Source organism: Perna viridis, chromosome 1 (genome assembly GCF_037379345.1).
Source record: "Perna viridis isolate PV_CMFRI_1.1 ecotype Kerala chromosome 1, ASM3737934v1, whole genome shotgun sequence".
Classification (NCBI taxonomy): Eukaryota; Metazoa; Mollusca; class Bivalvia; order Mytilida; family Mytilidae; genus Perna; species Perna viridis.
The window spans coordinates 27,619,171-27,633,195 of NC_142445.1; the positions used below are offsets into that span (position 1 = coordinate 27,619,171).

A 14,025-nucleotide genomic window follows, 5' to 3' on the forward strand; every position below is an offset into this window, starting at 1 on the left:
TTGTGACATTCTGATATCAAACTCAAAAGCATCTTATTGATCAAAAGTTTTGTTGATAAAGCTACTATATGTTCATTGAAATTATTCCCATGAAAAATGTGATTAAAATGTCTGGAAATTTATATATTTTGCTTTTTTTATCAAAGTAAAACACGGAATAAAATTTCAAGAAATTTAAACGAGCTAAATAAATTTCAGAGAATATATTAGGTACCCCCTTAAATCATTAGTAATATCAAAAAGGAGTAAGTTTCTTTAATTGCGATTTTGATAATAATACTTTAAAACAAGAAAATGTAACAGAAATAATCGTCTGTCATAAAAGTGTGTCAGTGAATGATGTAATTATAAAATATGGCGATATGGGTAAAAATTGAAATATGCAAAGCATGTTATCTTGATAATGCAATTGAACAAGAATATTAGAAAAAAGACTATAACCCAGTATCGTCGTCATTGGCTTTTTGACAGTATTATCTAATATGCACAATTAATAGACACCTCTGCTCCCCCCAATGACAATGGAATATCATTCTCAACCTGAAGAAAAGAAAAAATCTTATTAAATCTCTTCTTGTTATTATAGATATTTAGTCGTATCTGATAAAATAAAATTGTAAATTATTCGGTGAAAATCATTACCTGTCCGCTTAAAATAAGACTATTTAACACACATCAATATAGCATGCAGGCAGACTTGAATTTCATAGCTAATTGTAGGAAATATTGAATAAATTTTATCGTTACTATCGAAGGTTGCAATATTTGAAGAGTCATGCCATTTTGATTTATTAATTCTTTTGTAAAATTTCAATCTTTATTCACCTCTTTGTAAAAGGAAAGTGGTGTGCACTCTAAGTGGGTATCTTGGTCTCTTTAATTTTAATTTCTGTACATGTGTGTTACTCCGATTTCATGAGAGCAGGACTCTTTTGTTCTGTAAATAGCGTTAAGGATTATAATGCCAGGAGTTTTGCTTGCCAATATTTCTATGGTCACATGTAATTCCATTACATCATACTTAGGCAGATTTCTCGTTCATTTCAATTAATTTCAAAGGAACTTTCCAAAATAATGAGAAAAATGCAATGAAACATTAAACTGAGACAATATGTTTCAGTTTTAGACAGCTATAAAAATAACTCTTTATATTTTCAGTCAGCAAAGGAAATGACCATAACAGACATCAATGATTTAGACCAGGTTCGATAACTCCTGGAATGGGAACAGGATTTAGCGTTTTGTGTAACACAAAGAGGTCAGTTGTAGTCATATCCGCAAGTGTCCATGATGTTAAACAGGAAGATGTAAACGATAACATTATCTTACCACCCCGGAAGTTGCATCCTTGCGAATCTCGTGACTCTGGTATCGTAGAGAATGAGATTCCGCATGGACTTCCGGGGTTCAATCGGGTGGACACAGACAGCGAATATAATATCATCGACGAAGATGATGGCGGAGATGAAGATTCTTCGGACGATGATTTTTTACCGAGCGAAGTTACCAAAGTATTACGTCCGCACTCGTGTCGTCTTGGAAATAGATCATCATCTAATAAAAAATCTAAAGATGTTGCGTTGACTGAGGACAAATTAGTAAAAATGATAAGAACTGGTAAAAATGGTGCAAATTCACTTGAAGAAAGTGAGCAGGATCTTGATCGAGAAGACAGTTTCTATGGTGACTCAAATGGTAATAATGTCAATCAAAGAAATAAACAAACTAAAGCTAGTCGTCTCAAAAGTGCCAAAGACAAATCAGAGCCTACTGTAATAGGAGACCTGAACAGTAGCTCGGAGGAAGCCAGCGACGGCGAAACTTGGGTTATACCAGATGAAACCACTGGTCAATCTAGAAAGTCGTCACAGCGGAAGGGATGGGTAAGCCAAGATGACGTATTGGGTGATGAGACCGAGGCAAATTTGACATCGAGGTCGGCGTCTGGAATGGACTATTATAGAATTGTAAGTGACAGCTACAGGCGTTATGATGCTAATTTGATGAAGAAAGCAAGCGAGATGTCAATATCCAGTATTTTACTAATGCCGGCTGACGGGCTGTGTTCACCTACTAACACGGATTTGGATGAACCTATTAATAGCTTATGCCCTCACCTACAAAGGGTTAGTGCACATACATTAGTAACACTTTAACGGAGAAGTAAGTCAAATTTTCAAATGAATGTTCAAAATATTTAGATGACCATTCAAAATATTTAAGTGACTATTTAAAGTAGTAAAATGACTGTTCAAAATATTTTAATGACAATAAGATATATTCAAATAATTGTTTCAAAATATTCAAATGACTGTTAAAAATATTTAAATGTTGATTTAATAATTTTTTTAAATGACAGTTCCGCATATTTATGTATTTTTAAAAATTTCAAAACACTTTGAAATTAAAATATCAATATTATAAACTCTAAATAAATGAGCTTTTTTACTAATGTTTCTCTCCATAACGCTTATTTCTCTGTTATTAGTAATATGTATAATCAGTTGCATGATTAGAACGGATTCACATCTTTCAGATTTTTTTTCTCGAGAAGAAACAACAAACTAATTATTTTCAAAGTTTGTTTACAGTTTGTTACTAACAAAAATATGTAAATATATTTTAAATTATGCATGTGCCATAGAAACTTATATTAGTAACTATATTTTTGTTTTATCATATTTGCACGTAGTCATCAAGCTACAATTGATTAAAACTTTAATAATTAAAAGAGGACCACTTGTGTTAGACAGTTGAATTGTTTGCATTTGATATACGTAGACAATATAATATATATATAAAACACATTCATGCATTTAGTTTTTAGATAAAGAGGTTGTAGGTAGTTTGCTTGCTTCACAGCAAAGAGCATACCATTAAGCAATGAAATTGATTCTGTATATTAAAAAAAAATCTGCTGTTTAGTTGATGTGTTGTGAATTTGGGTTTTGAGTGGTTTTCGTGTGCATTATCTAGGTCAAGAAATTTTGCACATAAGCCACTAAGCAATTCTAATTTACAAGTTTCGATCGAAAAATATTTTTAGAGAACAAATGCATCTAACCTTAAGAACTCATGGAAAATAAAGTAGAAATGGTCATCAGAGTGAAATTAAAATAAAATCAAATATAGTTTTCATTACCTAGATTTTTTATTTTAATCAATGCGACACGTTACCATGGTTTCATATCCCAAATGGCTTGTTCCTTTAGGCAATAATTCTGACATATAAAGGGTTGTGACAGCAAGGTTGACAATGTTTATCAATGGTTAAAAATATTTTATTCTTTAAATTTCAAAAAACAAGGCCTTTCGGTTTCTTACCCCGCCAAATGAAGATGCTCTTAGCAAACCTATGATGCTGGTTCAATTTAAAAACAGTCACAGCATAAGCTAAAATCAATAGAAATCTGAGAGGTTAAAATTTATATTTTTACAATGGAATTTGAACATTTAGAATTGACTAATTACTTCCAATTAAATTAAAAAATACCGAACACCTCGCATTATATGATGATTTTCAAATAAAGGGAAGACATTAAAATATCATTTTCTCTATATAACATGGGATATCTATTGAAATCACTGTTATACTAACGTGATTGATAAAACAATAGAACATTACCCCCAGAATCGGTATAGTTAGCAGTTGAATGTGTTTTAACAATGATACATCTACAATCTTTGTCTGATCTTGAATATGGTAGAAATACGTTACTGGAAACGACATATTTTACTTATTAATAATAAACTAATATTTAGTACAGATGCAATTTGTTGAAACAAAAGTGTTTTGCATTATTGGTGATGTAGATAGGGAGTGATCAATCTTTGAAGCAGAACAGTTCAAATGTGTTCCTACATTATATGTCATTGGATGACTGCTTCATCCCATTTAGGTCAAAGTTTTCGCTATGTACATTCATAAAGGAGAGCAGTACTCAATGCTGCATTCAAGTTGGACTTAGCACTATACGTACAATATAATTTTCTCAAAGGCTGCTTAGAAATCGATGTAACATTGTTAATTTTATTTAACATGTTCTAACCTACATTGTATTCAACAGAAAATGGATGACTTAGTAACAATGTTTATGAATTCTCTCCGAGAGAGGAGGAGGAGAGGGAGGCTCACCCAGAATGACTATGAAGGGATAATGAAAAATCTTAGAAATCAGCTCGTAGCCTTCGTTTTCAGCTGCATGACAAGTGACGTCACACCAAGGATCGAAGTAACGGTAAGACGATTTGTTTTTCGGTTAAATAATAATAACTGTCTTTTTTCTAGGTTTTTTTCCCTGTATTATCCTTCCCTTGAATGACAAAAAGTACAGGTTCAACTAAAAATTATGCAGTTAAGATAAGGAAATAAAAAAAATCTTCTTTCCTAACAGCGTAAAATCTTACATGCAGAATAAGAATGCATAGATTAGAATTGTATCTAAGATTTGGAATGCGATGAACGTATTTAAAGCAGTGAAACTGACCTCTTTTGAAAAACATTTTTTTGTCATTTTTAGCACTTTGGATCACTATATATACCCAGTCATTTTTTTACATTTCTCAACATCAGTTTGGTTGTTAACTATGAGCGCATTCACACTATTTATAGACTGGCATTCAAGTGCAATGGCGAACGACAAGAAGAAGACACTATTTATAAAGTTTAAGACTTATAACACTTTGCATGTTTCTTATGTGGACCTGTACTTAACTAGATCCCAGATACTGTTACATTTTGTTTCCATTTATAGACTTTTAAGTGATTTTTTTTCTCTCTATGGAGCCCAAAATTTTAAGGAATCATATGGCATGGCCGCCACAAAATTGTACTGTTGTTGTGGGACCATGTCCTTGTATCCCAAATGTTTTTCTGATCAGGTTTTCATTAAAATCAACATTCCTAAAATGCATTTTCTAAACAGACAATATTTTAATTATTTGTAGTACAGGAATTATGGCTGTTACGTCTTTCATAAAGAATGCATTCAGCAGAAACATCTTATTTAAATCATTCATATTAGATTCATGACTAAGTTTATAACTGAAAAAATTTCTAAACGTATCAAATTCTGGGCTTTAGAGTTGAAGTCGTGTTTATAATCGTAAAATAAATTTACTTATAAGGCGATGCATTCACAATATTCCAATGTTTTATTCTTATTGACCAGAAACTGAATGACATACGTCTTGAGATGACAAAGCGTCCAACTGAGGTAACACAAGTACAAATTATTTTTGTATGTTTTTTTTTTTTTTTTTGCTCCAGCAAACGTTTCCCATGTAGTTTAGAATTTGTATTTTTATAAGATGACATTTTATGAGTATACTAATGCTACACGTTTTGTTCTAACATAAATTATGCCCTGCTGTTAGTGTCTTTATTTTTTATATTTTTTCCGCTTTTATGTTACAATTGCAGCGAGTAACATGGTAAACTTCAGGGAATGGATTTAGATTCTTTTTTTTGATTTAATGACCCTTACCTGGTGAAATGTCTTAGGTAGTTAACTGAACAATCAGCATCCTATCATTTCATATGTATTATAATCGAAGTTTGATTGAAAGTTTAAATCTCCTTGTCACATGTCCAGTTAACTACTTTTAAAATGGCTTTTATCAGGTAATCACCATTTTAATCAAGGAGAGACCAACTCTGTCTTCTGGAGTTAATTATATTACTGGCTGTAAATACATTATGATATAATTATAGACCCATATAAAACATATAATGAACTATAACTTAAATGTATTATATATGTACATTCTAAGTATTTCCTATATGTAGTGTTTTCATGATGCTGCCCGCCCGTCCATCATAAACATATTTATATATTTACTTTTATATTCATGAGTTTGATATTATATAGATCTTACCTTATTTTTGTTGTAATTTTATCTCTTTTCTAGAGCAACTTAATATTTGCTTTAACTTGTTGTACATTTGTTCTTATTTTTTTCTCGACTACAAATATTGCAGTATAATTGCTCATTTGTTGTGATTTGCATAATTTATATTATTATTTTTGTCTAAGATAAAAGTATTTTTTGTAGCTATTAGCATTACAATCTCATCACCCAATTTGAAAACCAACAGTTTGTTTTCAATATGGTTAAAACGTTTGATAAAACACTGCTTCTATATTGTACTGTAGTCGATTAAATTCGAAATATTTTTATCAACAGTCGGACACTAAGACCATGTTCTCAGAAAATCCCTGGGCTGTCCAAATAAACCTTCAATCGACAGATGAGGAGGTAAGTCATAGTAGGGAACAAACTGAGCTCAACGAGTCAGACGTAGTATAATTATTTGACTATTCCATACTAATTCTATTTTACTCAATGTTACCATTACTCATTTGAAGGGCAACTGACAAATCCCCTTTATAGAAATGGACAGAAATTATTGTTTGCTTGAGCATTTGCTACAAAGTATTAGTGACCTTAATGAGTCTGATCGTATATGTCGCTTTTTAATCTGTCGATTTACTCAAAAGTCACCTTTACTCGAAAGAGTAACTAATAAATTACCCATATCCTTTTGAACAATATGCCCTCAAAAATGCCAGTTGTCCTACTATGCTCTTCCCATTCTTCACAAGTTGATGCAACTTTTTTTTTTAAATTGCATTTTAATTATTTGTAGAGAGAAACAATAAGTAACGCGTTTCAATCAATTAAATACACATTTCGTTATTTTTCCAAATATTAAATCATAAGTTTTAGAAGTTTTTTTCAAACTCGAACTCCTCTTTCAGATTTTACAGACATCAGAGAAACAAGTGGCGAGGCGCCTAGCAAAGAAAGGTGTCGCTATGACAAAGGAAGACATTGCTTGCTTACTTGGGGACCATCTCAGAACAATTGAACAATTACAGCACGTCAGAGACACGGGTCGACTGCACACCACTGACTCAAAATCGGATAAAAAGGAAAGGCTCTTGTCGGCACCATCTTCTCGGAAGGAAACGTCAACGGTTAATAAACGAAAAAAGCCACCACCGACGGCTCATCCAAATGTTAGTAAAAATCAAAATAGCAAAGCTTTAAATAGTATTAAAACGAACGCTTTTACAAGTGCCAAAAACAAAATGTTGAACAAATCGAAAGGGAACAAATCTAACATTGTTCGTCCACTGACTTTAGATAATGACAATAATAGCGATAGTGAAAGTACAATTGTTGATAGCAGTGATTATGACACACCTAAACCCATGACTCGATCTGACTCTCCGGACACGTTGACACATCCAGATTCACCGGAAGCGCAGACATATTGGATACATCCATCATCTGTTGAAAATGAAAACGAGGCTGCTGAAGAAGCTTTTACGTCTTTAAACGCACCAATGATGACCGATTCAATGAGTAGCAAATCCAAAACTCTGAATAAAAGTTCGCTTATTAATAAATCGAAACAATCACCCACAAATACGATGAGAAAGAGCACATCGGATGTAGAACTCAAGAATTTGCAGCACAAATCACCGCCAAATTATACGAATAGATCGAAGTTAAAGAAGAGTGTTTCTTTGGACGAGCAGCAATTACAGAGTACCTTACCTGTCGATCTTGTAAGTCAGTCTTTGAAATTGTATTCGAGTGCACCATCTATAAAAATTGATCTATACTAAACTTGGATGAGTAATTGATTCGTTCAAATTAAATTCCACGTCCTTTTTATTCCATTGTCCTTAACCTCTGTGTTTTTCACACATAAACCGAGTCAAAAAATTCATAAACGACTGAACAAGTTAACGAACAACAGTGTGCTAAAAAGTTGGTTGACTTACCTCCCTTTCACTAGTAAATTGTTCATTGAAACTAGACTACCCACATACAATACAATTTAAAATAACTAATTTTATTGACGCAATATTGTCATTAAAATCCAATTTTATGTTTTGTGATATTACTATAGTTAAGAATATTCCTTTGTAGGGTTATAAAAAAATTTCCAAACAAGTAGGTCTTACTTAACATTATGCTAATTGAATATGTGTGCGTGGTAAATAGGGGATAGTAAAATCAAACACCAAAGGACTCTTAAAAGCAAGGTAATAAATATTATTATTTTAACGGTCTCCTTTTCGTAATTTTTATAGACTCACGAGGAAGCAGTTGTAGCCACCGGTCTATGTGATGAACTTTGGACTAGGAGGAGGGAACTTGAAGTTGAGAATTATTGCCAGCTAATCAAATCAGCTAGAGAGGACTTTCTCCTACAATACGGCCATTTCTTTAAAGAACTGAACAAAGTAAGTGCTGTAATTAATAATAGGATAATTAATTGGAAAGAGTGAATAACCAAAATATTATCACGAGTGTCGAAGAACGCCTAGTAATAACGAGTGTGCGGAACTTGTTCCGCGCACGAATTTAATTGTCAAGCGTTCTTGGCACGAATGATAATATTTTGGTTATTCACGACAACAAATTGATTATCATATTTGTTACATAGATTTTCTTCATAATTCATCATTATTTTCATGATGAATTTTAAATTCTGTGATTGGCGGATTGATATCAAAGTTGTGACGTTTTGGCGGGAGAAAGCGCGAGAGTGAAATTACCGAATTGATTTCACAGTGTGAATTTTCGAAATTTATTACATTGGGAACATTCGATAAGACACTGCTATCTATATAATAAAAGTCTTTAACCCACATGCTTTCGATCTTAATGTTATAATCGACCTGAGATTACTATTTTTTTTATGTCAGCCATATTTAAAAACAAAGGATTTCTAGCTAGTACATGTACAGTGAAGCCTGACTAAACTGAACCCTGAATAAACCATAACTTGTGAAAACCAGACATCTTGCATCCTTCTACATTCTACATTCAATAAGTTTAAACCCATTGTAAAACGAATATCCGCCTTATTGGAACTAATCCTTTTGTATATATAAGGATGGGTTTAGAGAAGTTTCAAGGTGTTTGGTTTGTAAGTAGCAGTCTTTAAGTTAGTAAGATTCATGCAAGTTCTGTAAAATGTGATAAGTCCCAAAAAAGGCTACACATTTTTATTTTTGTTATAAAGTGGCATTATAGGTCTGTATGATGAAATGTAAATAATCATTCATTCCAATCTGTCTGTTCTTGTGAGAGAATTCACATTGTAAATCCAATAGTTTCTATTGTATTTTAGTGTCATTTACAGAATTATCTCCCTTAATTTCGATTTTTACATTCCATTCTACGTACTATTTATCTCCATTGAACGAGGGTTATTTGACAATCCTTATGTAAATTTTGTTAAGTATGGTATTTTACACACAATATCAGAAATAAAAATATGTAGGCTTTCCAAACATGAATCACAGTTTGCATGATTCTTATCTGGAGAGCTGAGTAAATAGACTCACAGTTGGTAATGTCTATGACTAAAGGACAACCGATATTCAAGTCATACTTTTTAACATTCTCAGAAATTGCTTGTTCTTGGATAAATGAAAGCTTGCAAAATGTTTTTATATTCGTATTTGCCCAAATTTCCATGTATTTTATGAAGGGAAAGCCCTCTACAAGCAATACTTGCTACATAAATGATTAAAAAATCTCAAAATGTAATTAGTAAAATCAGTTACTTAGTGCTAAATTTTAGGGGTTTTTTTTTTCGATGGAAATTTTGACTACATATGCTGGGTCTAAGGCATTACAATCCCCCTTGACTGAATATAATCTCTCAAATTCTGTCTTTTCTTCCGAATTTGATTACATGTACTTGATGTTTTTCTTTTAAACTATGCTTGTATTATATAATAGCAATATTTGGTGGCATCATGAAGTTGAATACTTTTTTTTAGATTTGAAGAAATATATTTCTAAAACTTTGAAAAATAATCACATCGGGCTATTCAAGACTTTTCATGATGATAACAATATCAATTCCTGCCTAAAAATATTGAAAAGTTTGTGGCGGTAGGTTCTGGTATAACCATAATATCTATTCAATTATGAAGCTTTCTACAGTGAAACCTGACGCATTCGAACCTTTTTTGAACTGTGGAATTTGCACAATTTCGATCTGTGTCCGGTTTATAAAGTTCAAAATACATTTTAACTGTGATAAAGGGGACTTTAAAAAGTTTCTTTTTGGTTTTTATTTAGAGTTCAGTTTAGACAGAATTCATTATATTTATATATATTGTTCGTGTGTATTTACCGCGCTTATAGATACCAAAATAGTTTTAAGTACACACCGTGGTCACTTATTTTGACTTATTCGAAAAAAAAAAAGACACAACCAAACAACAAACGGAGTAGTATTACATTCTTTTTTTTTTAAATATATTAACTTTTTCTTTGTTTCACGTTTGAAAAATTACAAAAAAATTAATCGGTCAGTGCTCAAACCATTATCGTTTTGTTTTATTTATTTAATTAACTAAAACTTAAAAAGTATGCCTGATTAACTAATTCTAAATCTGTGGAAGAAAAATGAGTTTTCCTTTGAATAGCACGTATAAAAGTATATACTCAATTATAATTATGAATACTTTAAACGGTGTACGTTTCACGAGTAATATAGTATTACATTGTGATATCAATAGTATGAAAGGTGTATATACATTTGTAGTACGGTAGCCAAGTGGGGACATATTTTACATTATATCGTTTATATAATTACTTTGAGATAACGATATGTCATAATTTATCGATAGTATATAACGATATATAGTACTATAACGATATTATTTTACTGAATTGACGATTTGATAATATCGAGCAAAGGATAGAATTTATTTTGTTTGTCCCCTCTAGGCTTCCGTAACATAGCTGTGTATGGGGCCATTGATAAAGATCAATAGAAGTCATAAATCTACTGTTGATAAATAGACAGTTAACGAGGGATGATTTGCACATAATGCAATACATTAAATCATTAAGAATTTAATAATCAAAATGAACTTTTAAGAAGCAGTCCTGTACGTGTTCAGTTAACACGTACGGAAGTATGTTGACAAGAAGAAATACATGCGACGTTTGAGTTGGTTTTTTTCCATATGTTTTTTGAAGTTTGAAAATTTTGTACACGGCCTATGATATTTTCCAATTTTGATGCGTTTAACTGATTGTTTATTTACCTAAATTGAACATATAAAAGACTCTAATGACTGAACAGTCGACTTCTTCCATTGTTTGCCATTTATAATAACTTTTTTGTACCCATCTCTAACTTCCAATAAGGAGATAATTTAGTTATTCTATGTCCGTTTAACAAGTTTAGTTTTACCTCGTCTTGATAAAACTAAGCAAATACAAAAGAAATAAAATACATTGCAGACATTTATTCACAGACAAATAATAAGTGTTGCTCGTGCATTCTACACGACTAAAGGACTTTACAAAGTTATTGTTTTTTTTAAGTATTTTTGCTCCTTTTCGGGAGCATTTCGAAATTTGAAAAGTCTTAGCTTTTCTGTTTAATCATTTTCCACCTCAATGGGCTATAGTTTTTTTTTATCATCATGAAAAACGCAACTGCGTCATTAATCACCCGCACTGAAAGAAAAAGTTACCCATGTTTAATAAACATGTATACCTATATCATACAAAAATATATACGGATAGTCTTTAACACGTAAATAACGATATTATCATCTGATCATCTAGAAGTGTAATTGCTCAACCCCTTTTAACTGATAAATATCGTCAATTATTTTTACTTTGCACCTGTAATATAAAACCGAGTTGAACGAATTATTGCAATCGAAGATTGATTTCTGAACTGATAGGGTGTAAACACTAGCATTCCTGCCCTTTCATTTTTCAATATACGAACTTGACCTTATGTGGCATTTTTGACCTACGTTAAGCTAACGGTCAAATCAGCCGTTTGGATGTCAGGGTAATTGCCCGAGTTCTACTTTCTCGTTTGATATCTTTTAAGTTTTTAAACAATAATTTTTTTTTTTTTTTCATATTCAGAACAAAACAGAAACTTTTAAGTGTCAGTCTCTGTAAGAATCAGGCAGTTGGTGAAAAGTGGTATGAAAAAAACATCATTTTGATAGTGTAATTTGACTATTTCCACCATCAGAATCGAGGAGAAAAGACAATATTACCCACACAATGTTGGTGCATTGAGTTATAATTTCATTGAAATGCACTGAAAATGAACATTTCAAGGGCAGATAAATCTGCCAAAACCTCATATTTCTAAAATGCTACTGAACAATTTCTGAGCAAAGCCAGAGTGATGCAGAGATTAAATAATGGTATTTTCAGATAGAGGAAGTATCCTTGAGTGATATTACATTGTCAGATCGGTGGGGTTTTGACATGCATGTTATTGATTTTTTTCCATTATGCCTGATTCTTACAAACACTTGCACTTAAACGACTCGTGGGAGAAATGATTTTCTGTGTCTCCACTAAAGTAATTGATAGAGATATCTTTCTTCAGAATGCAGATAAACTATCGCTAAATAGTAGTTTAACTTCTTTTTTAATATGAGACCTTAAGATAACAAGAATTGTAATTATGGCAAATACCTCGGAATAGGTTTTTGTGAGGTATTGTATTTCTGTTGACTATGCTTCTACACTGACACGCCTGTGTTGGAATTCGAACTATTGAAATATACGAGTAAACTATAGTCTACATGTATTTTTTTTTAGATTGCACTTTTGCACTTGATTTGCAAGCTAAACTTTTTCATAGGTCTGTGGTCTTATCAACTCTGCAGTTAAAGCCTCGAACTGTATACATTCAATGCAAATAACTTTCATGGTGAACTTTTTGGTTCAACTAGATCAAATAGTTCTGTTTATCACATTTTTTTAATATTCTCTTGAATCTTGCACTCAATAATTGTTTTTCTGACCTCACTCACCTAGTAATGCATCTAATTATTAAGGGAATATTTCACTTTCCTAATAGAAATTTAATTTTTATAGTGGCAACTAGCGTGTATAATTCCAAGAGTAATAAAATCACAACCTTTGGGTGAACTTAAATACAACTTATGTTGTAAAAAATCTATTTCTTTAATTTTTATGAGAATGTGGTAAATATTTCCATGTGATATTCGTGTTTGGAATGTAAAGGTTATGAATTATATATAAAAGCAAAAAAGTATTTTAGATGGTTAACTTTTTTCATTACTTTTGCAAATTGCATATTTCTGAAGACGAAAAAAGGTACACTCCTCGTTTTCAAAAGTATGTTTGTAAAGGGTACATGACAGAACTTGACACTATAATTTAAATTCAAATCACTCTGCGGATAGCAATAAGACTATCGTATCCCTTTCTTTATGTTCTTAAATTGAAAAAAAACCCCTGTGTATTGAAATAGAGCGAAGTTGGATCTTGATTATTGCCATGATAACGACAAAGACACTGTTCTGAAATTAATTTGTGTTTAACTAACTTACGGTGGATTCTCCAGCCTATTTCTTTTAGAAAAATGTATGACAAGTATTGGCTGGATACGTTTATTATTGTCTATAGAAATTCTTGTAAAAGGAAGAAGGATTTTATACTTGCTTTGTTTTAAAATATCAATATATAGGATGTAGAGATGCAATTAAATACGTTTTGGGGTTGTACCTTTAAAGTACTTTGAAACTAGGCCCCGTATTTTTTAACATAGTAGATCATTTCAGAAACGGTCATCGTTGAGATTTAAAAGGAGGAGCAGTCGAGAAAAATCCGTCACTACGGTGACGATTATATGTTATGCATACAAAGATCATCCTCCCAAGTCAGGGTTTTGAGTCAATCCTTGCTCCTTCAAACCCCCGACATCACTCATTCATATTTAGCGGGTATCGTCCAGCGCCATCTAGTGAGTTACCTAAATTTAACCGGGATCCAAAATCCAATCAAATCACTCGTAATAGAAACTCTTCGATATAACTTACAAAATGGCTACATACACGTAACGTCATTTTTTTCGCTAAAGACTCAAAACAGAATCTACATTTTATATCAAATCAATTTTCATTGGTGCTTCGCACCCGGAGAAGCAACCAATCGGAATTGGCTGGGCGATACCCGCTAAATATGAAT

The 14,025-nt window shown here is 31.9% G+C and overlaps 1 protein-coding gene across 8 annotated transcripts in view; it reads left to right on the plus strand.

Annotated features, from left to right (window-relative positions):
• Positions 1 to 14,025, plus strand: part of LOC148628040 (uncharacterized) — a 64,393-nt gene that overhangs the window by 30,640 nt on the left and 19,728 nt on the right. For 6 of the 8 annotated variants that reach the window (XM_088583838.1, XM_088583851.1, XM_088583843.1 and 3 more), the window contains 6 exons: positions 1,159 to 2,126; positions 4,068 to 4,238; positions 5,172 to 5,216; positions 6,187 to 6,258; positions 6,762 to 7,577; positions 8,109 to 8,261. In XM_088583838.1, coding sequence (XP_088439964.1) covers positions 1,221 to 2,126; positions 4,068 to 4,238; positions 5,172 to 5,216; positions 6,187 to 6,258; positions 6,762 to 7,577; positions 8,109 to 8,261 — 2,163 coding nt within the window. In that variant the 5' untranslated portion in view covers positions 1,159 to 1,220. The remainder of the gene's footprint in view (positions 1 to 1,158; positions 2,127 to 4,067; positions 4,239 to 5,171; positions 5,217 to 6,186; positions 6,259 to 6,761; positions 7,578 to 8,108; positions 8,262 to 14,025) is intronic. The other 2 variants (XM_088583878.1, XM_088583870.1) reach the window with 2 other exon arrangements.